Source organism: Perna viridis, chromosome 12, assembly GCF_037379345.1.
Source record: "Perna viridis isolate PV_CMFRI_1.1 ecotype Kerala chromosome 12, ASM3737934v1, whole genome shotgun sequence".
In the NCBI taxonomy this organism is placed as follows: domain Eukaryota; kingdom Metazoa; phylum Mollusca; class Bivalvia; order Mytilida; family Mytilidae; genus Perna; species Perna viridis.
In genome coordinates this window covers 16131095-16158983 of record NC_142456.1, presented here as the reverse complement: position 1 = coordinate 16158983, position 27889 = coordinate 16131095, and the positions used below count along the sequence as shown (strand labels likewise).

Sequence of the window (27889 nt, the reverse complement as noted above, 5' to 3'; positions counted from 1 at the left end):
CTTTTCTCTTTCAGACGAGTGATATATGGGACCAATGCAATTGCAGTGCACGTTACCCCCATTATTGTTTTACTCTTTAAAGAGGTGAGGATGGTAGCGCTTAGTATTATATGATATGATACATACCATAATATCTAGTACTTTTTATCATAGGATATGATACATATCATAATATCAAGTACTTTGAAGAGATATAATATCATTTAATATTTTTCATCATTCAATATTGGCCAGAATTGCCTTGCATAAACAGCAGATCATCTATATTAAATCATTATTTAAGAAGCCATAAATCTAATGATCAATAACTACAATTCACCAGTGAATACAATTCACCACTAAATACAATTCACCAGTGACTTGTTACTTCATAGTCATTGCATGGATAATTTACAAAACAATTTTGAATGTAGATTAGAAGGTCTTTAAGTATGATAAGTAATTGGTGAATATACCTGTCATGCGTATTACTCATGTCACTTAGTATGAGTTCTCCCGACTGTAATTTGCAATAATTAAGGGAGATTGTAGTATTTTTATTTCTTTACATATTCCAAGCTTTTAGTGTGTCAGTATTATTATTCTATTTTCAGGCATTATCACCATTTTATGTGTTCCAAGCCTTCAGTGTGTCAGTATGGTTCTCTGATCAGTATGAGCTTTATGCTGTGTGCATCATTGTCATCTCTGTGGGGTCTCTGGCAATGACCATTTACCAGATAAGGAAGGTATATATGGACCCACCCTGAAAAATATCTTGGTTTACTTTATCTTTTTATCGCAGCAGAAAAAAAATAATCAGTCATAAAAAAGGGTCATACTTTTCAGTGTTTGGGTATTTTATAGAAAAAAAGTGATTTATCTACCGACCATCCTTCCATCATTATACTTTTGTATTGCCTTATTGATAAACAACAACAACAAAAAAAACACTTCTTGTTTTTACTTGTTTTGGTTAATGCAAAAACACCATCATTATTATGGGGATCAAAAGAAATGTTAAAAGTAAATGCCTCTCTCCATCATTTGTTTCGCCAGAATATAGCTGAAATGTTGCTGCTCGGGCGGTAAACCCCAACAATCAATCAATCAATCAACATCTTTTGTTTTCATGAAAATGTCCCAAAAACCAAGAAATTATCACAAATTGCGGAACATATAGCTATGTTTAAAGGAAGTAATTGAATTATATTTTCTATTTCAGACTCAAAGAGCCCTTAGAAATACAATTCAGTCATCCACCGTAGTAACAATATGTACAGGAGATGAAGGTATGTTTGAAGACAGAGTGATTCTATTTTAACTACCTGACATAGACTCAAGTGAAACCTGACTAAACCAAACCACTTTCTAATGGAAACTTTTGTTTGGCTAGGACAGGTGTTAAGATTATGCAGGTTCTAAATGCATTAGAAGGGACATTAATAGGAGACTTCAAAAGTTGTCTTCCTTATTCACAGTCCTTTCATTCAAAATTCTCAATGACTAGCCTGAAAAATAGAGGACTGTATTGGATTAAAATAGCCCAAAACAAGAATTGTACACATTATTTCACCAGCCGGAATCAATTTTTACCTGCCCTTGGCTTTGGGCTAGTGGCTAAAGGCAAGCACTGTATTCAGGGTTTGGTTTAAAGAGGATTCACTGTATTTAATTGGTTGCAGATATATCAGCAAAAATTACTGAATAATAAAAAAAGGACAGACAATTCAGAGACTTCAAAATCCATGGCCATAACATGAAAACAGGAGACAGAGACGATTTACATACACAATAGAGAGATGACAGAATAAAATACAAATGCATAGAATTTTCATTACCATTGTTTTAATTGCTTCAGCAATAAACATCACTTTCATCATTAATCTCTTCCATAGACCTATGATCACTACCTGATTAATTACATATCAGTCTGTCAGCTAATTGGCTCTGCCATACAGTGTGGGAAAAATATCACAAGGCATGAGTACTACTCATTTTAAATCCAAAAAAAGCTGTTTATGTTGTACTCTACCAGTGCAGTTAAGTAATAAGTGTAAAAGAGGTGTAAAGCTTGGAAATACTGAATATACCCTCTGCATCTGGTAGCATCAATGGCCCATGATAAATTTCTGTAATTTTTTATTCTGAAGTAATTGCTTTGTTGGAAAAGTACTACATGTACTATGGTAGCCATGTCTTTAGACAAAACTTATTATGGTATACCACTGTCACTTTGAAGATGCTTTGATAGATTTTAATAATTTTTTGTCTTTGTGGAAGAAAATTCGTTTTGTTTTTTCTTTGTATTCCAATTTTTTAGACTGAATACTGAAAAAAGGGGGGACAGGCTAACATATATCATTTATGGAAGGTGTTGTTGTCAATGCAGTGTTGTTCACTTAACTTTATTTCAGAATATGATGACATCCCATCTGAGGACCTTGTACCTGGGGATGTTATAGAGATTCCAAGGAGGGGATGTATCATGCAGTGTGATGCCATCCTGATAACAGGCAACTGTATAGTTAATGAGAGCATGTTAACTGGTAATACATATACTCGAAAAAATAAAACTCTAAAAGAATGGAGTGTGGGGTACCAAATTTCGGTGATTCTGTTTGTCAAATTCAAAATTCAGATGAAATTTCATCCTCCTGTTGACACAAAATATTAATAGGATAATTAATTGGAAAGAGTGAATAACCAAAATATGATCACGAGTACCGAAGAATGCCTAGATTTAACGAGTGTGCGTAATTTGTTCCGCGCATGAGTTAAATCTTGATGCATTCTTGGCATGGGTGATCATATTTTGGTTATATATGATAACCAATTGATTATCCTATTTATTATATAGATTTCCTACATTATTCATTGTTATTTTCAACACAAATTTAAAATTTTGTGAACGGCGGATTGATATTCGTATTGTGACGTTTTGGTGGGAGAAAGTGTGAGAGTGAAATTACAGAATTTATTTCACAATGTGAATTATCAAATAAAAATTACACTGTGAACAATCGGTAATCACTGCTATCTATATAATAAACCAGTGTATATATTTGTAAGTCCATTAAATTTGCAAGATAAAAAAAAATTATATTCTCTAATTGAAATACACAGTAATCTATGATTGTTGAAAATTTAAAGTTTGTTAACAATTCTAGGTCTCAATTGGAAAGCTTGAGGTGAAAAATTCCAAGAATTTATATCTGATTTTTGTATGACTGCAAACAAAATTGCAGTTGTATATTGGTATGGCTCTGTTGTCATCATTAAAATAATAACTTTATTCATGGTTGACAAATTGTAATGGAATTTTGGTATGTAACTACTTAAGAAAGGTTCCTATTTAATTTGGAGTTTGGATTCCTTATGAAAATCTTTGCCTGTGTTTTTTAGTTGGATTTCAGATATCTCTTATAGATTTTGAGTTATAAAGGGTCAAAGGGTTCACACCCTGAAAAATCAACTTTCTTGTTTTTGGACTGATTTCAAATTTTTGTTTTATTGGATTCCTTATGAAAATTCCTGCCTATAATTTGCACTTAGATTTCAAAAATCTTTTATGATTTTCGTGTTATAAGGGGTCAAAGGGGCCACATCCTAAAAAAATGACTTTTTCATTTTTGGTCTGATTTTGAAAATTTTAATTTCAATTTCAAATTTTGTGCTATATTGCATCCAAACCAGTTGTAGTGTCCTTTATGTATTGTAAGTCCCTATATATGTTTAAATGTATCAAAAACTAATGTTATGTCCACACTTGCTCCAACTGTTTGGGGTTTGACCACTGCAGTCATATCATGCAGTGCTCTGTGAAGCTTTTTATTGAACTTCTTTCAGAAATTCTTGTTTTTTTTATTTGCCAGGGGAACATAATAAATAATTAACCAAAATTTCTCTTGTGCTGCAGTTATTTCCATATGTGTTTTTTTATTTCCACTTTGAATTACTATTCAATCAGGTTTGACTGCATCTACTGTTATTTAGTCAGGTATTCATTATTTTATACATTCATGTTCTTCTGTAAAGATTTGCAACAAAATATACCTTTCTGCATGTTAATGCTAGCATTCTGAAATTTCCGTTGCACCATGTTTTCATTATAAAGCACTGCATTTGTAAATACAATTAGTTAGGAGAAAGCCAAGAATTTACTGAAAATATTTTGGTTTAAATTTTTTCAAAATAATTTCTACTTTATCATGTAATCATGATATAGATTGACTTTTTAATACGATTTATAATTCATAATACCAGCCGTAAACCAAGTTAAGGGGGTATATAGGAATCACCTTGTCTGTCTGTCCATCTGTCCACATTCCTTGTGCAACTCCTCCTAAACCACTGAAGGGATTTTGATTTATTTTTAAAAGAAGGTTGGGTATCATATGTTGATGTGAGTGAAGGAATATAAGTACTGTTGGATGACTCCAAAGGGAGGTAAATCCAAATTAAAGGTTTTTCATTTGAGTCCATTTGAAGCAGGAGGTATTCTCTTTCTGAGCTTGCCCACAGTATTACTAGTTACAGTTAGACGGAAGGGTTTTTATTAATTTTAAAATATCAGTAGCTCAAGTATCAAAGAGTTATCAAGGGAGGATGCCCAAACTTTATTCTTTTAAATGTAAATGCCTGTCTGTTGAGAGACTTATTATGGTATACTGCCTCTGTCCATTTTGTGTTTGTTTGTCCAATATGCTTTGATGAATTTAAAAATGTTGAATATATGTTTGTCTTTAGAAGAAATGTAAAAACAGAACTTTTTTTCTGTTTTACTCATATTGTTGATTAATTACAAACTACAGATTCATCTAAGAATTAAGCAAATAGAGAAAAAATTATAATTTATATTTTCAACCCACATAAACAAAGTTAGGGGGGACATAGAGGTACCACCCTGTCTCTCTGTCTGTTCCTCTGTCCACATTCCATGTTAGCACAACTCCTTTGAGGGATTCTAAATGAAGTTTTATTGAAAGGTTTGGCATCATATATAGATATGCAAAAGGAATGGTATTGTTGTTAGAGGACTCTGAAGTGAGATTAACAACTTCAAGATAACTCCATTTGAAATGGGGATACTCGTTATTTCTATTTATACACAGGAAAGATGGCAACATATGTTTAAACAATACATGAAATCATATGTTCTCAAATATTATATGAAATCAATACTCTTTAATGTATGAAATTTTACTGAAAATATGTAAATACTATATGATTTTTATTTTTTTTTGTGTTTTTCATGAATTAATTTGTCAGTAAGCAACATATGTTTTTCATATGTTTTTTAATGGTAGTTCTAAACATATAAAAATATTTTTTTTTCGGGTGTTTTCAAAACTTGTAAAACGTGTTGGAATTTTCCCCGTGAACCCCCTACTTTGCAGTTGGGGATATTTCCTTCCTTCTGTTACATAAAGACGTACCCATCTTTTATCCATTATTCATCCTACACAACAGAATGGAATTTAATGTAAACTTCACCGAATCTTTATTACTTTTTCCTACCTTTAATTTTTCATTTTGATCCAACTATTTGGGAATTTCATATTAGCGAAACATAGACTTAGTCATTTATGGATATGGGACACAGAGATACCCGTCTCTTATCCTACACCTCCTAAACCAAAATTCAAGGCAATTTTCACAGAATCTGTATCACATATTCCAAATATGCACCACCTATCTTAGATTTTGATTAAAATAAATTTTGAGGTTTTATATTAGCAAAACATAAGAATATGGTGTCACAGGTTTACCAGTATCTGATCACTTTCAGGTTAATTCCCTTACATTGCCATTTGTCATACAGACTTGCCTCTTGGACTGTTGCCTAGAGTTTATCGGTTGCCAATAATAGATACGGAATGAATTAAACTGTAAAGAAATTTAACAAAAATAAATTGACTTAATACTGTCTGCCTGATTCTTAAGCATATCTGTATTTTGACTATTTATTTCATAATTCAATGATTTTTTTCATACAACAATAGAATTGTATAGTGTAACAGATGCCAATTGTTTGTGCTTTTCTATGAATAAAGGTAAAACTCTTAACTGTCTCTTATTTTCCTTCTTTGAAACTTTATGGAATGTAAGCTTTTTATGCTGCAAAAAATGAGTGGGTTTTTATTTTTTCTCTTTCATTCATCAAATTTTAACCTCTTGAAAACACCTGTTATACATGTACAGTAAGTGTATTTTTTCTAGGTGAAAGTGTTCCAGTAACCAAGACACCATTACCAAACCCCAAACTTCAAGGTGATGACAAGGACATTAAATTTAACACCAAAGAGCATGCCCGACACACATTATTTTGTGGGACACATGTGATACAGACTCGTTACTATGGAAACCAGAAAGTAAAGGCAGTTGTTGTGAGGACAGGTTTGCATTAATACTAAGTCTACACAGAAGGTTGATTGAAAAATGATACTAATTGAAGTGAATTTTTTAAGCAGTAAAGTAAAGAATCGTCTAACTTGGTCAGTTGGGCATGCATGATTTTGATTGAAAATCATATAGGGTTGAGGTGCCAGTGTGCTGCAAAAATTATTATTTTTTATATGGCACATTATTCTGACCCCAATGCAACAGTGTCTAAATAAAAAAAAATGGAGGGTTGTGGGGTCAGAGGAAATTCAGACTAGTAACCATATGTTATATCTAGTGTGTTTGTTTCTTACAATGTTTATGAATGACCCACCAAAAATTCAGAACAGGATTTATAATTTTTACTGTTGTTTTGAGGTTCAGTTGAATAAAACCTTAGTTTTCATGTAGGATGGAAAACTTAGCTCCTCTTGTTTGTTTGTTGGGGGGATCAGTTGTATTACTGTATAGCAGTATATTTTTGTGTATTTCTAATTTTCACTACATTTGCAAAGTTTTGGGAATCATGAAAATAAAAGCTTGCCTAATTTTGGTCAAGATATTTTACTTATAATTTGTATTCCATTAAATTTGAAGATGCAAAAAAATTAGGATTTAAAAATCATAGAGTTTATTGCAAAGTTTGATACTGGTGAAATTACCCTATACGTGGTATAATTTTTATTATGTTTTAAGAATTATTTTTAATTCGTAGATCATATAGTACAAAAAATAGCAGCTTTTCACTTTACTCTAGGAAGCTTTTACTTGAATAGTTTTTTGCCATAGCTTGTGGATGTTATACATGTTCATATATACAGTACCTGAACTGATCTGTACAACAAGAATTGCGATCGGTCATGGATCACTGATCAGTTTCCGGTCAGTCATCGATCCATTTAACTGGTGATCATATCATGTGACAACAGAGCAGTCAATTTTTTTTACGCTTTTTATTGTTTTCATTATCAATTGTACACATAGTTACATAATGTAATAGATTTAAACATCAATTTATACTTTTATTTAACATTTCTTTTATTTAAAACCGATCTTACGTCATAACAAAACTGCGATCTGATCGGTTAACGGTCATTGATCTGTCAGCAATCAATCAGTCAACAGTTATCGATCGTCAAATCGTGGCACGGATCAGTTCAAGGACTGTAGCCTAAAGCAAATTTGCTATGCCTTACTTGATGTTTAATTACAGGCTTTTTTGTTGTTCTGTTAAAGGATTTTATACAGCCAAAGGAGAGCTTGTTAAGTCTATTTTGTATCCTAAACCTGTAGACTTTAAGTTTGAGAGAGATACATACAAGTTTGTAGGAGTGCTAGCTATGATCGCAGGCTTGGGATTCATCTATACTATCATCATGGAGGTAAAGTTTAAAATTCAATTTGCACTATTTTATTTATATATGTCAGTTTAACCTTTTAATTCAATATTCATTGATCAAAACTCATATCTTCCTGATCATTTCCTGATTTTTTTAGTCTAACATAATGTTATGTAGGTCATTAAGAAAATAAATTAATTATTAAGTGGCTCAAAAATCAACTGAAGAAACTGTTAGATAAAATAGTTGAATCCCCCCTTTTTAATACAAGTCTAGTCTAAATGCATCAGTAAGGTCAAACCCTTTTTTTTAAATGATCACAAAAAAATTGCATCACAAATGGAAGGCTGGGATTGATCTTAGGGGTTTTCAATTCAACTGACACTTGAACTGTTTAATAAATAGGGGCCAACAAGGGCTAAACTTAAAACAAGTAGTCATGATAGCTGAACAATAATTTGACTCTAAGTGATTTTATTCCAGAAGGTGCCATACTGCCCATAGAAGGCTGGGATTGATTTTTGGGGTTGTCAGTTGAACCATTTTGGAATAAGGGTTCTAAAAAGGGGTCAGAAACAAGCATTTTCATAATGTCAGGGCAGTCGCTTGACTATAAGTAAATGGGTCTTTGAAATTGTACCACAAGGTTTCATTCCTTACAAGGAAAACTGGAATTGATTTTGGGGGTTGTGAATTAAAACGCTTAGGAATTATAGACCAACAAGGGGTCAGAAATAAACGTTTTCATATTTTACCAAAACTTCACTTATGCATGTAAAAGTGAATGCATCATTGTGAATTGTTACCACTAAGTGCCGTACCTCCAAATTAAGGCTTGGATTGATTTTTTAGGTTATAACTCGAACCATTTATGAATAAGGAACCTAAAAGGGACCACTTTCGTTCAGATTAAATTCTTATCCTGTGTCAAATATTTTATAGGAATTAAAATTCAGAACTGTATCAGGCTTGAATAGTGTGTCCATACTTGCCCAAACTGTCAGGATTTGATCTTTGGGGTCAAATCAAGTTGAGCCCTTCAAAGCATTTTATAAATAGATATTTGGCTCTGTAAGTACAGACATTTTTTGGACAAAATAAAATACAAACATGTACTTCTGAAGCAATCGATAATACAAAATATTTTTTGTCAAATATTGAAAAATATTTGTTGTACTGACTCAAAATTTTCTTGTCATTGGGTCTAGCTGATCAAGCTGACAGTAAAATTTTCCCTCATTTGGGAAATGCACTTCGTCTTAAATCTTTCCAATATTGCATAGTATTGTGTAATGTTTCACAGTAGTCAGGTATGTCTTTAATTGTCTCCCCTGTCTTACAGGTTCTTGATCATGCAGGTACAAATACAAAGATGTATGCATGTTAGTCTCTTTAGCAGACCTTTTGAAGCAGGATTATTCTCACCAACTATTTTTTTCTCACTTCTTATTTTTTCCATATTCCAGCAGTTAGATATTAATTGTACTTTTTTGGTTGTCCCATTAAAAGATATGAAGTACATGCACCCAGGGAAGGCACTTTTTCATGTGGGGAGCCATCAATAGGAAGTTCTGTTGTTGTTTTATGTAAAACTTTATATTTTGTCAAGAGACCATATACAAAGGATATATATTTTTACTGGAACAGCCCTATTCATATTTAGCTTTCACATTCTGGTGTTATTAATGGGTAACAGATTAACTTTAAATATGACCCAAGATTGACAACATTTGATTTATTTTAAAGACTATGAAAAAATTAGCCATTTTAAGGAGTGATGTGCAGCAGAAGGAGTAATAAAACAGTGAATTTCTCTCAAGAGTGGAGGAAATCAAAGAGATTCATTAGGGATATTTAAAGTGAAACAGTCTGTTATTTTTTCAGTCATACACTACATTTCACTGATGTTGATAGAGAAAGCTAGAAGATAGATATTCTTAGATGTTGTGAACATCAATATGATTGGTGTTATAATTGTAACCCCACTCCAAAGGAGAGGGGTATACTGTTTTTCACTTGTCCATGTTGTCTATAACAATATTTTGGTTACCATTTTATTAACAACTTCCACAGCCACTTGCAATTTTAACACATTTTTGCTGTAGGTATGCCATATGGTGGGATCTATTTTCGGAAAAATTTGACAATTACTTATTGTTTACTGAGGACTTTGGTTATTAACTATATCGTGATTGAAAACAGGGGTATCACTAGTTAGCAATATTAATGTTTATTGATATTGAATTTGATCAACATGCCTCATAAATTAATTTTGCTGTGAAATGACCTTTTCAATGTACAGTTTGATATTGTTTTAGATATAGAATTGTTTATATACCGGATAATTGTTGAAGTAAGCTTGTATTATGATTATGCAAATCTGAGAATATTAATTTCAGATGAAAAATGGCAAGACAGCTGGCCAAATGATTTTACGTTGCCTAGATTTGGTCACGATAACAGTTCCACCTGCCTTGCCTGCAGCCTTGACAGTGGGCATTGTGTTTGCCCAACATCGCCTAAAGAAACTGACAATCTATTGTATCAGCCCAAAGGCAATTAATGTTTGTGGATGTGTGAATGCTGTGTGCTTCGACAAGGTAAGGTTGATATGTAAATGCTGTGTGGTTTGATAATGTAAGGAGATCAATACACAATCAAATTAAGAATTATTTCATATCAGTGAAAAATCAGTTATTTCAGTGGGATAAAACCTTTTCATGTGGTATTAATTAATCTGAGTAAAATGTTTTACCAGTTAATACCATGATGTGATAATGCCCTCACATCATGTAAATATGGCAAGCCGCACATCTGCTTTTGACGCAGAAACATGATTTGCATCACTTTCTAAAGAAAAAATCGAGGATATGGTTCCTCAGTGAAATAAACATAATAGTTGTTGATAAACTGGTCAATATCGTGATATTTAGACTACCCGTAGGACAGTGGTATTGACTACAACAGCGATAATGACCTTGCCTGCTGCTCAGTCATTATCACTGTCTTAGTCATTACCACTGTCCTGTGGGCAGTCTAAATATCATGATATTGACCAGATTACCAAGAACTGTTATATAAATCACTCACCATAATAAATGGATCAACAGTATATTTTAACTCTATATAAAGGAGTGACCACGTGATTTTCAGGATTGGTAGCGGTATGGTAACACAAAAATCATGTCTATTTCATTATTAAATAGAGATGAATTAACATTATTTTAAAAATTGCAAATGTTGGGTATCATTCTTGAATTACATGTATGATTCTATTGATTAATGGCCATTCAGTTTAATCATCAATAAATCAAGCAAAAATGATTAAGATGAAAAGAAACACTCAATCAACAAAATACGTCTTTTGATTTTAATGGGTATTTTTAATGAGTTTTTTTTTTTACCATGATGACTCATTTAGTTGTATTTTATGGGTCCTTCTCAATTTTGATGGGAGGTTTAACACTTGACTCCTTCCAGAATGATCCCAGTCTATGGCTTCAACTGCTGGAATATTTTTTCATTCTTGACATTAAGTGTTATAAGACTAATAAATAAGTCATAGGTGAGCAAATAAAGGCCTCTGAGGCTTCTAGTTAAACAAATGTTATTAAACCCCCACTTGGCATGTGGGTGGTATATTGGAATCATCTTGTCCATCTGTCTTTATGAATTTTGCCAAAATCCCTGGCTCTAAATGGATGAATAGTGTTTGTCTTTATACTGATGGGGCATATGCTGTAAGGGGTTTTGGGTGACTGTCAGATATCAACTTCCTAATTCATTAGACTTTGTCATTTTCACTATATTGGATGATTGTGAGAATTGTCTTCACATAAATTGCTGATTTTTTTTCTAATTTTGTGTGTGGCTTAATATAGTAATATAATATTTGTGTAAAGGATTTGGTTGCTGTTTGATATAAACAACCTGTACTAGTGGGATATACCTTGCACAATGACACATGCAACTTCATTTTTGATATCTTGTGTAACTTTCTGTGGCCTAGCTCTGATCAAACTATTTTTGTTTTTTATAGACTGGTACATTAACGGAAGATGGTCTGATGATGAAATGTGTAGTACCTGTTGGGGACAATAGGTAAGATTATAAGCAAATACTAATTACATATACATTTGTTGGTCCTAACCGCCTAATATTTGCCAGTCTCTGAAAACAATTCAGTTGGATATGACAATGTTATATGATGGTTATGACATTGTTATGTCATTGTTGTGACATTGTTATGTCATACCAATGATACAACAGATGAACTGATGAAACTGAACCAATCCCTTTATTTACCAGAAACCTGTGTAAACCAGACATATACCAAAGTCCCTACCTGCAAGTATCAATATGTTTCTAACCTGTTATAACTGAACACCTCCATCAACAAAACAGATACTTCAGTCCAGATGAAGTTTAGTCTAGACAGGCCTTATTCTATTCAATATTCAATATTCTGAACTCTAGAATAAGTACTGTATATGATACTACACTATTGCTCTATACATGCTGTATAATTGTTTTTTTTTGTTTTCAGATTTTGCGGTGATGCTGATAATGCTAAAGTGATAAGAAATGGACCTCTAGTGTACAACATGGCTACTTGTCACTCTCTGACTATCATTGATGGATCACTTAGTGGGGATCCCTTAGATCTAATCATGTTTGATGCTATTGGCTGGGTAGGTACAACATGGCTGCTTGTCACTTTTTGACCATCACAGAAAATATTTTTGTTTAAGTCATTTCAAAGTCATTTGTTCTTTTATTCAGCAATTTGTTTAATTTTCTAGGACATACTTTGATACAAGTTCACAAGTTCTTTTTTTAGGACTTAAAATTAATAGTATTTATGCAGAAAACAGAATTGATATGAATAATATGAAAGTGCTTATATTCATTGGTACCAATTTACATGGTTTGCAGAAAAATTATCAGTTTGTAGATTCTTTAATGCGTGGATTTGACAACTTCACCTTACAAATGAATGGGAGATTTCCTTTTAGTGTGGAACCAAATTTTGTGGTTAAGCAAACCCACGAAAAACCACGAAATTTGGTACCCAATTAAACAATAATACTCTCACTGTAATAAGATTTTAGCACTTGCCTATCAAGGACAGACCTATTCCACTCTATCTTGTTTTATCGCTGATGTCTTTACCAATGTGTCATGTCATGAAAATACATGTATGTGTGGCAGAACAGTTTTGAGCCGTCTTGTGTTTCAGAGCATCTACATATAAAGGATGCTGCTGATGCTCTGTCCTTATTACATGTTTTATTTTGTAGCAACTAGAAGAACCAGGTGAAGAGGAATCACGGTTTGATATGATGGTGCCAACAGTAGTCTACCCTTCCTCTAAATATCACAAGGTATGTATTGTCTAGACTATCCCCCCCCAAAAAAAAAAAACAAAAAAACAAAAAAAAAACTCAAAAATTTTAATGAATTTCATATAGTAATCATTGGCATGTTAGCCAAATTCTGGAAGCCCACCAGCATTTTTACCAACTATGGCTGTAAGGCTGGTGATCAGTTTCAAAGACTGACTTCATTTAATATTTTTTGTCTGTGCCAGATTTTGGGATGTCTAGAATAATATTTATCTTTATGGTAATATGTCGTGGGCCAATGTTAAAAGTAAATTTTTTATTCCATAAATCCTTATGATTGTTTTAGAATTTTTATTAAGTAGAAATGTTAGTATATCAGTCCTGGTTATCCAACACTTATTTGGTCTGACAAATTGCTACATCTTGATACGATATAAACTAACAAGGTGTGGTAAAAATAGTATTTCATCATATCAACATCTGTGAATTTTTGTTTGATGTTCTGAATTAATATCCATAACTATACTGGTTATAACACTTTGTTATATTGAATGATATCTCCCAAGTGTGAATTGTTTTTGATGGAAATACTTTGTTACTTCCATTGATGAGCTGCATTATTGTTGCTAGGCTATTACAATCATCTGTAATATGATGGGTGCTGCTGGGGGAGCAGGACATGCTTACTCTTCAGGAACACCTGATGTCATTCCTGGTGTTTTGTGGGACTTCATTTTGCTAGTGCTGTAGTTTTTTGTGTTATATCTTTTTATGTTTTCTTTACAGGGGTGATTTCCCGCTTTTTAGTGGAATTCCGCTTATTGAAATCTGGATTTTACCGTTGCAATTCTTTTTTTTTAACTCTATATTTATTTCAGATTTCCTCTTTGTTTGACGATCTCGTAAAATCAACCTTGTGTTTATATCTGTATTTTTTTAATTGTTTTGCTATATTGTTTATGTAGGTTGTCTTTGTTTCTTGTTGTCATGTTCTGGCCATTTGGATTTTGATGTATTTCAATAGTGCTCACACTTCAGTATTTTTTTGCTGAAATTACATAATGTTATCACACTCTTATTATTTGTTTTTTAGAACACAGATGACATACAGATTGGTGTTGTAAGACAGTTCACATTTACCTCAGCACTTCAGAGAATGTCAGTTATTGCCAGGAATCTAATTGATGACCACTTCGAACTATATTCTAAAGGATCTCCAGAAATGATCTCATCACTTTGTAACCCTGACACAGGTAAATAGCATTGTGATAACAGATATAGGTTAATATCACTGTGTGAATAGACACAGGTAAATGTCACTAGTCTAGGAACTTTCTTTGGGAAAAATTTTACTGGAAAAGGAAGAAATATAATATAAATCAACAAAATATGTAGCAAAATAACGGACAATTATCCCGTTATATTTGGAAGAATCAAACAATCAATGTGAATTAGAGGGATTGAATGGGGACAATGTTAATGAATTTGATCAGGCTAGAAATGATGTAGAAATGCCTGAGGACATAGATTTCAATTAACATATGTTGACACTCCCTTGCTGTTCACTACACCTGGATTTAAAAAAACCCATCAAACTCAGGTGCAAATACGAAACATATGTCCCAATAAAAGTAAAATTATACTTTGAATCTATAGATTATTTTTTCATACTTTTTGTATTCCCAAAGATAAAAAAGTTCTGAATGAAATTAGGTGTACAATTTGAACAAAATAATGATGATAGAAAAATCTAACAGTATCAGTCTTGAAAAGGTTAGATTCTGTTTAGTTTTGACAGGTTCATGCTTATTATAGTTTCTAATGCATTGAAACCAATATACAGTAAACATGGTAAAGAGACATCAGAACACATTTAGTAAAATAAGATGATTGATTACTTAATGTGCTGTGGTTTATTTAGGTTTTAGTTTTACAGGTGATGTAAATATCAGGGATGATTTTTTTCCACTTTTTAGCGGAATTCCCCTAATTGAAATCCAGATTTTACCGTTACGATTCTTTTTTTTTTTAATGTATATTTATTTCAGATTTTACCAATTTCTGCTTTGTTTGATGACCTGGTAATATCATCCCAGAAATGTATGCTGTCTCTTTTCAGTACCAGAAGATTTTCATTCTAAGCTATCATCATACACACAACATGGATACAGAGTAATAGCTATGGCATGGAAACCTTTACCTGCAAAAATGAACTTTGTCAAGGTTCAGAGAATTCAGAGGTAAGATTTTTATTTGATACTTCTTGTCAACATATGATCTGACCACAAAAACGTTACTTACCATAAAAAAAAATGTACATGTAAATTGCAAAGAAAATGACCCAATTTGAGTACAAAGTTTTATCTGTATGTTCTCCTTCCACTAGAAACAAGATGAAACAGCATTTGCGTAACTTATTATCAAGGTTTTAGTTACTTATTTAAACAAATTATGATTAGACAAAAAAAAAAGTCTGTTTCTTGCTACACTACCAACCCTAGTATTTTTGTGCCTACCTTAACAATTTATGGCCACTTAAGTGCGGTTAAAGTCTAGATTGTTTCCTCATTAACTGAATGTAAAATGTTCATGAAAAATAAAATAATTTCCCTACTTACCAATCCTATTTTTTCTTGCTGGAAACAGGACTATCATTTTTGCCCTTTAACCTCTTTACTTTATGCTTTTTGCCCTAAACCTCTTTACCTTATGTTTTTGCCCTTTAACCTCTTTACTTTATGCTTTTTGCCCTAAACCTCTTTACCTTATGTTTTTGCCCTTTAACCTCTTTACTTTATTTTTTTTGCCCTTTAACCTCTTTACCTTATGTTTTTGCCCTTTAACCTCTTTACCCTATGTTTTTGCCCTTTAACCTCTTTACTTTATGTTTTGCAAGTCATTTTTATATGAACAATTTAAATTTCAGAGAACAAGTTGAAAAAGATTTGACATTCTTAGGATTTCTGGTGATGGAGAACAAACTAAAACCAGAGACTATAGATGTTGTACAGGAATTAAAGGATGCTAACATCAGAACTATTATGGTGACAGGTATGATATTTTTATATTACATTACTGATAGTGCAAGACAGAAAAATCTCATAATCAGGATAAGAAACTTTATTATTATGTAGATAGCTGTGATCAAATGTTCCCTGTAGAAAGAAGTTAATATATCACACTATGAAATAAATGTGGTAAATTCACTCCCACACTTTTTCACGCCAAAATGTCACAACACGAATATCAATCTGCTGATCACAAAAGTTAAATTGATATTGAAAATGGTAATAAATTAATGAGAAGATCTATATAATAAACAAGATAATTAATTGGTTATTGTGAATAACAAAATTTAATCACTCCAGACGAGAACCCATCGTGATTTCCGCGTGCTCATAATCTAGGCATTCTTTGGCACTCGTGATGCAACTCTTTCCAATTAATTATCTTACTGATCTTATCTTACTGAGAGTCTAAGAAAGCTTTCTGACATGTTACAGTAAGATTACAAGTTCTAAAACAAATTGGGAAACATTGAAATCTTACCTGAGAATGTTTAAGATTTTAAAGTCTTATTTCATTTGCAGACATTACTTTAATTTTTTTTACGCCATTTTACTAGTAAATCTTAGTCAATGTATTGATCAAAATGGGCATAACTCAGTTTAATAAAGGTTGTTCTTTGTCATTGATGGTTTAAAAAAATTTGGCTTCTCAGAGATTTCTTCTGTAAATTAAACTTGTAATAAAAGAAATATATTAACAAGTTTCTAGTCTCGGCTTTGATTGTCATATGTATACATACCCTGTTTATAATACATCATTTTTATTCTTGACTATGTAACTCTTTTAGGAGATAACATGCTGACAGCTTTAAGTGTGGCAAGGGAATGTGGCATGGTGGAGAAACCTGATCATGTGATCATGGTAGAATGTTTCCTGAACCCAGGGTCAGAGAAGGAAGAATCCATGCCTATGATGGAGTTTGTTTATGCTGAAGATAGAACGAAGCCTGTTGAGGAAATATCTACTGATGTGGTTTGTAATATTATGCTGTGCTTTAATTTATAAGTTGATAATTTGGCCCCAGGTCCGGGTGTCAAAAGAATAGGCCTGCAGCAGCTCTAAGCTTGTTGTAAAAGGCGACTAAATAGTGCTCAGGAACCTAGCCGGGGGGCTAGGCGCTCTGCCCACAGAGCAACTAGGATGTGTGCCCCAGGTGGTGGAATGGGGTACCCCTGGCGTGTTACATGCTGGGGTTGTCAGGCTATAATACGGAAAACCAGATCGCAAACCATAGTGGTGCACCATGTTGGGAAAGATGCCACGTTCCTCACACGTTAAAAAAACCCTGCTGTGGTATTTGATTGGAGTAGGAACCTTTGCACTCCGCCACAGGAGGCTAAATTGCCCGATCCTACCCATCCCCTCTTTTTCTAGTGGCAATCAAAATTAGTTGACCCTATTATCCTTATGTCCCATCACTTTTTTTCATTTCATCATCATTCATGTTCATTTTATCATCCTTTTCATGTTCATTGCCTGAATATAGCTGAAATATTGCTGCTTGGGCATTAAACCCCATCAATCAATCAATCAATCAATCAGAAGTTGATAATTTTACATGGAGTCCTGTTTTTCACTTGCTGTATAGCAGAGCATATAAACTAGTGTACTGATACATAGTAAACCAGGAAGCTGTTATAAACCTGTGGAGGAGATTAGTATGTTAGTACTGATTATCTCATCTTAAGAAAAGACAGGAACTAGCTTAATTATTTAAGAGTACAGTAAACCTGGGAAGTTTTTGCGCCATCTTTTTCTCATGGCTTCTGCTATAAATCTGCTTTTGCTCAATTTTAAATTCGCGATGGTTCATCAAATTGTACTGTAATGTTCTTCAAAGAAAATATTTGCAACAGTTTAATTTTCGCGTCACGAATGTGGCGCAAAATTAGCTGAAATAAAACTAACAAGAAGAATTCATGATTTACAGTATTGGGCATATGTATAGGATTGTTGGTCAAGTTTTGCCAAATAATTTTAGGATTGAAATTTAATACTTCAATACCAAGTGGTAACATGACTGGTCATTACAGGATATGAAGATACAGATAGAAGACGTTGGAGAGATGTTTCATTTTGCAGTTACAGGGAAATCATTTGCCATTCTCAGACAGCATTTTCCTGAAACTCTGTCTAAGGTAGTACAATGTTTAGGCTCAGTAAACTTAAATGGAAGATTTCATCTAACCTTCACAAGAAATATGGGGCAGGTGGGAGGATTTTATTTTTTATTTCTTACCAGATAATAGTCTGCTTGCCTAATTTTAGCTGTTTGAAGTATAGATATATTGTAAATCCGTAGCCACATCAGTTTCAGAGAAGAAACATTGTTTTAGTCACCAAGAAACGATAGTTTTTTGTGTTATAGTATCTCAATACTAGAGACTGACATGAAAAAGAATCCTGATTTTGAAATTCCTGCCCCAATTTTTTTATTTGTTAATTTTTCAGGAGTGGGAGAAGATGACAATCTAATAATTAATTTTATTTGACCTAACTGTAGATAATATATAAATTTGTTTTGCAAAACATTTTGAATATGTTCAAATTGCAATTTTTTTTTTTTTTATTGTTCTGCTCCATACGTCAAGTATGAATATCAAATCTTCTCTGATATGAAGAAAGCTCAAATCATTAATTTCTTTCGACTTGCAGTATTTACATTTTAAGAAAGGAATGCAGTGTAAAACACAACATATATGCTGTATCCTGAACTATCACAAGTATTCATATGTGCAGTCAACCATGAAATGAAAATATAAATGACATTGACAAATATTTTATCACAGATATCTCCAAGGCATCATAACGATGTTGAAGTTCACCCTTTTGTGTTTGATGAAATTGAAAATTCTTGCCTTTTCATTATTTAGATTGTTGTTAGAGGTACAGTTTTTGCAAGAATGTCACCTGACCAAAAAGCACAACTAGTGGAAATACTTCAACAGTTAGGGTAAATATTGTTGTATTTAAAAAAAAACAAAAAAACATGAAGACCCTTTAAAGTTAAATATATATTACACCCCACTCAATTAGTTGATGGTATGTTTGAATCACCCTCTATGTCCTTCATTTTGTCTTGTACATTAAAATTTCATCACAATTATCTTGGCTCCCAATGGATGAATTGTTTCCAAATTTGGTATGTGGCTTCATATAGATAGGCATATGTTGTAAACAATTTTGGTTGCTGTCCACTATCAACTTCCTGTTTTGTGGGACTTTGCCATTTTTCACTATGTGGAATGATAGGGAAAACTTTTGTCGAGAAAATCTTGGCTTCCAATGGATGGATTTATTTCAAATTTGGTTTGTGGCTTCATATAGATATGGCATGTTTTGTAAGCAATTTTAGTTGCTTTCTGATATCAACTTCTTGTATGAGTTAGGCTATGCCTAGCATGCTGTCTTCATATTTTTCTGGCAATAAGCATACTAAAAAAAAACCCTCATCACTTGGTGGGGCATAAGGAAAGTAGAAAAAAATGCTATCCTCCTTTATTGGTTGCAATGAAGTATGTGATGAGAACCAAGACATTAACATTGAATGGCCTTACACTTTTGGTGCCTTTATTTAAACTGCAATAGTGTCATTTTTGTAAATTTTTGTTTAATTTGAAATATGCCTTGACTTTGAATTATTTCTACTAAATTGTTCTTTGCCTGTATAATTTCATTTCATATTCACAAATAAAATGCATTAATTACATGAAATAGGTGTAGATATATTTATTATCTTGCAAGACAAAAAATCAACCTAGATAAATTTGTATGCATGTGACTTCTGGTGACCTTAATTTGTGCATGTGCTGTAAGGGTTTATTCTTTAAAAACAAATCTGATTGCAAAGTGAAAGTTGTTAATCAACAGCTATGAAGACCGATGAACTCAAGCTGTAAAATAAAAAAGTATGTAATGCAAGGATCATTTGTAATTAAGTATTGTGATGTAATGTGGCACAAATATGGTCAGTGTTTGAAAACTAATCAAGAATGAAATGAAATGTAAATAAGACACATGCTTACCTGTTGTCAATCTTGGGAAGTAATTGACGAAAAATAATTAGATCAGAGCTATCAATCTTCTTAGATTAAAAAAACCGTTGTTTTCGCAATATTCGGTAGGTATTATCGGCATTTATTGCTTCAATTGCATAATTACAAAATTATTTCATCGAATCAGCAAAATTCAATAGCAGAACTGAACAAATTTGGCAGCTTTACTTGACTTGACTTTATTGTGGTCTTTGAATACACTTAAACCTGTCTAAAGCAAACCCTGAATAAACCAAGAACATGTTGAAGTCCTTTCATGTATTTCTAACCTGGGTAAACTGTACACATATCAGATTCTAACAATTATTATAGATTCAGATTTTGTGATTTTATGCAGTTAAAAATCAAGGAGATTAATCCTAAAAACAGTTTTTTGTTGGGCATTGTCTTTGAACACTGCGATAGAGCTTGATCTAATTTTTTTCAGGTACTATGTAGCGATGTGTGGAGATGGGGCAAATGATTGTGGAGCTTTGAAAATGGCACACTCAGGAATTTCATTATCGGAGGCTGAAGCTTCTGTTGCATCACCATTTACTTCTAAAACACCAAATATCACATGTGTTCCTAATCTTATCAAGTAAGTAAAATACATATTTTTTTATTATTCAAATATCACATGTGTTCCTAATCTTATCAAGTTAGTTACTTAAATAAAGGTTATTTCATTGTTATTGACCTTGCCCTTTGTAAAATTGTCCTATATAATTATGCTTTGATGTCTGTCCGTCTGTCTAATATAGGTTTTTAACCTTTAATTACTTAACTGCATATAAACCTTACTACTGAAGATGATTTTTTTGTAAGTAGATCAAAAGTCAAGATAAATGTTATATTTTTTTAAGATATACTTAAGTAAGACTTAACAGAACTTGAAGCATTAATTTTATTTAAGTACTTATTTCTGTAAGTCTGCCATATCAGTTTACCACACTTTTTTTCATGCTTGCTGATATTTGGTACATTGCTTTTTTGTGACAAGCTACAGATCAATTTCAGTTTTGTACCAGTTTGTTTATTTTTTGCTGAGTTATGGTCCTTTATGGACAGCAAATTAATGCGAAAACTAAACAATTTTTCTGCAGGTAGGGGACTTTGTTTTGCCATGCAATACTCGCAAAGGGCTTGTTTGATCAAAGATTTTGAACTTCTGGATTTAAACTAAATGTGAAATAAATATTTTTTTTGTGGTATTTCAGACAGGGTAGAGCAGCTCTAGTCACCTCTTTTGGAACCTTTAAATACATGGCATGTTACAGTTTGACTCAGTTTACCTCTGTTTGTATTCTATACTGGGTAAGTCAATATGTTTTTAGACTGTGCCTTTAAGTAATCAGGGTTCATTTTCATAAAACATCTCAAATTGAGATTTTCCTCAAATCCTTCCTCAGTTCAAATATCGACCAATCAAATTGCTTGAATTAGGAGATTTGAGGAAAATCTCAATTTGAGAATTTTTTTATGAAACCGAAACCAGGGGTTCAAATTTTGTTTTGAGGATTGAAGATCCAGAACCTATGCTTATGATGTTTACCTTTTAAAAAGTGTTTGTAATGCAGCAACTTATTGTGGTTGCCTTCATGACAGAGCATTAATTACATAATTGTATCAAGTGGTCAAAGTTTTAATGTGTAAATTTACCCCATAAGCAAGTTTATACGTACTTTAGGCCAGAGGAAAAAATTGTTTAAAGGTAACCCTATCTTCCAGTAAAATAATTTAAAAAAAAAAAATTATTTTACCTACCTACTTAATTTTTCATCCAATGAAACCCTTAAAAGACATATTTTTTTTCTTGGCCTTATTAATTGAGATATATAGTCTCTTTCCAATCATATAATATCTTACCAGACTTATACTCTCATGCCTTAATCAACTACTGTTTTATTTCAGATTGGGATAAACCTTACAGATTTTGAGTTTCTCTATGTAGATCTGTTTCTCCTTGCATCACTCAGTATTACATGTAAGTATTGTAGTTTAGAGCGAAAATTAGTACATTTACAATATATAAATAATATGACCTTCTTTTTGCAAATAATAAAGGTCACCAGAAATGCATCATAACCCTGTAACAATAGGTACGAATGTCACAAATTGTTATTTTTACATTTCATTTTCTTCTTTTTATGAGTTTTTTCTGTTTAAAATATAAAATCAATTTAAGTCTTAACCAGACTATATATTTTTCAGTTGGAAGAACAGATGCCTACCCAATTCTGACAAAGGAGCCACCAGCAATCAGTTTAACTAGTCTTTTACCTATATCATCTATCATACTACACATGTGCATTCAAGTCACCATACAGATATTCAGTTTTGTGCATATAAGACAACAGCCCTGGTGAGTCATTTTCTCGGGCCCTTCCATTCCCTCTTGCCGCCAACTAGGGCCTAGTTGTTCAACTTAAGATTTATCCACCGAAAAAGATAGTCCACTGGAAAAATCTAGTACAATCTATACAAATTATCAAGTGGATAAATATTTATCCAGCAAGATAAAGTTTTGAACAACTGGCCCAGCAGTCAGTTTAACTAGTCTTACTTCTACCCATATTATCCATCATACTACACATGTGCATTAGTCGCCATACAGATATTTAGTTTTGTGCATATAAGAACGGCCCTGGTGAGTCATTATTGGTCTCAGTTCTCCACCTCACTCTATGAAAATAAATCTCCATTGGTTTGAAGAATTTTCCTTGTTCTTAAGCGGGGAAACATAAAATTCATTGATTTCAATTACTGTGGAAGTACTATTGTGGGATACCAATTTTCATGGTTTTAGTGAGTAAGAATCATGAAATTTGATTCCCAACTGAAAGGAGGTTCCCAGTGATGTGTATACTGAAAACATCAAAATCATGATTTTAAGAATCCACAAACTTGTGTTTTTTCCCTAATCCATGAAAATAGGTATCAAGAAATTAAAGTACTTCAACAATAGATTGTTTGGCTTTTTCTTCACTCTCTTTTTCTGGTAATTAATTTTGCCCATTCGTTTCTTTTTACAGGTTTACCCCACATGTTCCCAATGATGATGATATCTACACATCCTATGAAAACTCAGCTGTGTTCTTTGCCTCAGCATACCAGTTTATCATATTGGCTATTGTTTTCTCTAAAGGGGCCCCATACAGGAAATCCATCTTCTCTAATTGTAAGTTAGAATTTAGTTTTTCTCAATAAAGAGACAAGAATATTCCTATTTTTAGCCATGAAAGATATCCATCCAATGGTGAGATAAAACACATTATGTTTGTCAATCAAAATTCATAGCTGTATCAAGTTTGAATGTGTCCATACTTGCCCCAACTGTTCAGTGTTTGACGTCTGGGGTTGTATCCAGCTGCACCCTGCAAAGCATTTTATTGCAGTATTTGAAATAGGTAAACAACCTTTATATGAAGATCCCTTTTAATGCCCTGATTCTTTGATTTAATTTTTCACAGATTGGTTGATGGCTAATTTGATCATATGTACAGGAGTAACACTCGGGTTAACAGTATATCCTCCAGAACAGATCCTGGAGTTTATTGAGGTAATTTAAGCATATAGGTTCAGCAAGATTTAACTTTTATTGTTTCCTTCCAAGCCAATCTTCAAGTTGAGGTAGTTTAGTTATTTTACTCCCTATTCTATTCTTGAATTACAGATCTTTTAACCCCTATGAATACCCACTGCAAATTTTGCTCTATGAATTGTAAATCTCTGCATAACACTACATTTAAGGAGGTAGACCTAGTGTACAAGACATAACTCATGAAATCAATGAAATGTTTGTATTGTATTCAATTTCACCAATGTCTAACAAACTTTCATTTGAAACAGAATAAATCAGTCCAAGTTACTTTGCTGCTTATATGAGCTAGAGGTAAAATGCTGCATACAAACGTTCCAATGATTTGTGAGAGTTGTGTCTCTTACCCTAGGTCTACCTCCTTAAATGACACAAAGTTCAAGATTATACAATTCATTTAAAAAAAAAAGAAAAGAAGACTTAAATAGGCTTTGTCTTAAAGTAGTATAATAGACCTGGAATGGCTTTAGATCGTGTTAACATGTTCATAATTCAATATATGACTAATACTATCTCATCTTAAAATATTATGTTAAAGGTGCTTGAATTCAACTTGGATAACGATCCTGAATTTACTCTCTGATATGCTGTGTCTACATCATGTGTGAAAACAAATAGTAAGAAAAATAGTGAACACGAGATACAAACATATATACAATTTCTTGACGTTGGGTAATTTTTCTACGTTGTAGCTCCAGCCAGCACCAAGTATCCCGTACCGACTTTTGTATGTTGGAATGGCAGGAATAAATTTCCTTATCTGTGTAATTATGGAGGTAAGAACAGTTTTAGAAACTTGGATTAATTTAGCAAAGGCATTTAGTCATATTAAGTCAACTTTCCTGTATATTCTATTTTAAAATTTCAACTTTAAACATAGAACTGTTTAACTTTGTTTAGACATTGTCTGTTGGGTTACCACTGATGTCCTGTTTGTATAGTGATGTCTCAGAATTACCCAGAAATCTGTCTAAACCAGAAATCTATTAAGCCCCCTTTATGTCATTTCTTGTGCATTTAGAACCTGTATAATCTTAACATCTGCTTTAACAGAACAAACGTTTTTTGTCCTTAAGGGATTCAGTTTAGCTAGGTTTCACAGTATATTTTAAATATTGTACAGATGGTTCTTTTTTAATTTTTAGGTTAATCTTAAAAAACAATAGGACAGTGTTATTACGCGCTGAGACCAGTCATCCCGGCCCACCCGTAGAAAATCCACCTAACTCCTTTTTTCTCATATTCTTCAAATAAATATATCTCGAGTTTTTTCATTTCCATTTCTGATATTGTGAACTAGTATTAACAAATTTTTTTCATTTCTTGTTAACAATTTTTTTCTCTTTTTTTTTTTAGAGTTATTTCTTAGACAGTATTTTTATCAGAAGAAAACTGAATGATATTGCTGAAAAGATTTTACCAGGTTGGTCAAATGAGTATAGCACCATCGAACACGAAATGAAGACCAGTCCTGATTGGCCCCCACCAATTAACCATGAAGCCAACAGACGTGGTGGGTATCTTAGAATGGATAGTTTTCCTGAGAGTGAAACAGTTGAACTGTTACTGGAATTAGAAACTGGATCTGAAACCAGTCTAAACAGATCTAATGCATCCTCCACATTGAAGAGTGGAAGAAAGAGAGAAAACTCCAGATCTTCAAACACTGACACTGTTTCAAACAGGAAAAACAGTGAAAACAGCATTAAATCATTACAGAATTCCAAGTCAGAAGAGGATGTAGCTTTACTAGAGAGCTAGCATACGTCAATTTGTCTAAGTTATTTATTTAAATTATTAACTTTTGTATTATCGTCAATGCAATTTGTCCTCATGTCAAAAGTATATATTTTTATAGAAAACAGACGTTATTTTTGTACCATATCAAGTTTTTTATCATTTTGAAAGGAGATACAAAGTGATTTTCAGAAATGGAAATAATACCATGCTATATCCCATATTTTAGCCAGATTTTTAAGATAGGTACATTTAATTGTAATCAGTTTAAATTTTATTGGTGTCTTTACAGAATTTTACAGAAATCCATTCCTAAATGCTGTTTAGGTACTTTTTACATTGGTATAACCTTTTATTAATCTTTGGGTTATCCCTTTAGATAATGCTTTGAAAATCATGAAAGCTGAAATTTAATTTGCTAATCAGACTAGTCATCTGAAAAGAAAGTAGAATGTAGAACTGTAAAGATTCTACTAGCATTGACCAAATGGAAAAATGGATAGATCTAATATTTATCAAATGAGTATTTTTGCATTACATTTAGATCTCAGAAATAACCCTTAACATCTATAACCCTTAATTACATGTACTTTTAAACCTGTATACATGTATAACAAACCAGGGGATACAAACAAAGGTAAAATTTGACCTTTTCTAAAACCTGTAAAAAGAAATAAAGCATTAACTTGAAACCTGAATAGAAAACCCAATATTTGTGTGTGTATTGTTAAGATTCAAGAACCTTGAATATTGTATATTTACTGCCTGGTATACCAACTACATGTAGGGCAGTAACAGCATGTCAGGTAATTCCAAACATACATGTATTCTGTGTATTGTGATAACTTGGCCTAAATTACTGTACCCCAAATTAATTTCTCTAATATTGAGAACAAGAAGAAAAGCAGAGTACGTACATGAATTTGAGATATCACTAATCACAAAATTAGATATTGTAAAAGTTTTAATTTCGCTGTGTACTTATTTTTCGCTATATTTGTAGTGAACATAAAAGCGTGAAAAGTAGTACCAGGGTTATTGATTTTTAACGCTATATAGTGCTTATCATTTTTGAATCTGAAATTGATACCCGCAAAAATGTTCACTTGACAGAATCTGTGAAAATTAGCAACTGCAAAAATTAATATGTTTACAGAAGTCAGATAATTGAAATCACATCCTAAATTGTGAAAATAAATTGATTTACAATAATGACTGGTCTGCTGACTTGTTTATTTACCTATATATCTATATACCTGTTTTTAATGAAGTTTTATAACTATTTTGTATGAACACCTTAACATGATCTCAGCATTAATAATTTGGGCTTTAAGAAAAAAAATGTACAAAGCATATTTTCATTTGTATGAAATATCAATCAATCATCTTTGCCGTGCTTAATTCTACAATCCTAGTCTCTAGCCAACTGCCACATGTTTATCATTTATAATGCTTTATTTCAGGTGACTTTAATCTATGTTTTTTAAGTTTGATCAGTTGTATAGATATCAGAAAAAGGATGTTTTTCTCTTTTTTTCATTCATTTTATATCATATTTATTTAAGACAAACCCTAAGCTCTTCAGCAGTCTGGGTTCTTACATTTTGAAGATTAATTCTATTTTTTATGGACTTAAAATTAGTGTTTTTATATAAGTGCAAATATAGAAATATAAAAATAGTTAAGTAAGGATATTAGTATAAAGAAATAAATATGAATGAAAGAAATTAATCTGGACCTGAAAATCTCTTATTTGGTGAATGCAAGAACAAATTTTAATGGATGGAAAAATAAAAGGGTTTCCAAATTCAAATCTTTAGAATGAAAAATACAGTATTCAACTACCTAAACTAAAAGAGTAAGTTTCTCTCAATTTTTACATTGAATATATAGATAAAACATTTACTTCCTCCTTCAACTCATCTGTTAGCCAATTATCAAGATTATTTAAGTAGCACTCCAGCTAAGGATCATGCAAAATGTGATTCATGGGTAAAAAACCTACATATTTTTATTTCTGATATTTTGTTTGAAATGTCATAGTAAACAGAAATTAACATGTGGTTTTCCATTTAGCCCGTGCTTTTAGGAGATAAAAATTGTATAAAATACACTGTAGATTTCAAAATTAATGGAGATTACTCTGTAAATGACGCTCAAATACAATAGAATCTACTGGATTTTCAATGTTGATTATCTCTTAAGAGCAGGCAGATTTGAATGAATAATTACACATTACATAGTATAGACCCATAAAACAACTTAATTACAAAAATAAAAATATGTAGCCATTTTTAGGGTGTATCACATTTTCAGATTTTGCATGATTCTCACAAAGACTGTTACTTAAAAGTCATTATTTTAAATATTTCTTTATGTTACTAGTATGTGTAGTTGTAT

General features: G+C 32.2%; 1 protein-coding gene across 2 annotated transcripts in view; it reads left to right on the top strand.

Moving 5' to 3' along the window:
• LOC148601446 (polyamine-transporting ATPase 13A3-like) overlaps positions 1-27312 on the top strand; it is a 41318-nt gene extending 14006 nt beyond the window's left edge. For both annotated transcript variants that reach the window (XM_088554382.1, XM_088554383.1), the window contains exons 8-31: positions 15-84; positions 594-728; positions 1205-1271; positions 2397-2528; positions 6202-6378; positions 7600-7745; positions 10103-10303; positions 11743-11804; positions 12250-12394; positions 13004-13087; positions 14142-14301; positions 15168-15288; positions 15975-16099; positions 16905-17089; positions 18151-18255; positions 18991-19070; positions 20600-20752; positions 21372-21468; positions 22066-22138; positions 22366-22516; positions 23187-23332; positions 23625-23713; positions 24445-24528; positions 25109-27312. In XM_088554382.1, coding sequence (XP_088410508.1) covers positions 15-84; positions 594-728; positions 1205-1271; positions 2397-2528; positions 6202-6378; positions 7600-7745; positions 10103-10303; positions 11743-11804; positions 12250-12394; positions 13004-13087; positions 14142-14301; positions 15168-15288; positions 15975-16099; positions 16905-17089; positions 18151-18255; positions 18991-19070; positions 20600-20752; positions 21372-21468; positions 22066-22138; positions 22366-22516; positions 23187-23332; positions 23625-23713; positions 24445-24528; positions 25109-25513 — 3193 coding nt within the window. In that variant the 3' untranslated portion in view covers positions 25514-27312. The remainder of the gene's footprint in view (positions 1-14; positions 85-593; positions 729-1204; positions 1272-2396; positions 2529-6201; positions 6379-7599; positions 7746-10102; positions 10304-11742; positions 11805-12249; positions 12395-13003; positions 13088-14141; positions 14302-15167; positions 15289-15974; positions 16100-16904; positions 17090-18150; positions 18256-18990; positions 19071-20599; positions 20753-21371; positions 21469-22065; positions 22139-22365; positions 22517-23186; positions 23333-23624; positions 23714-24444; positions 24529-25108) is intronic.
• The last annotated feature ends 577 nt before the right edge of the window (positions 27313-27889 follow it).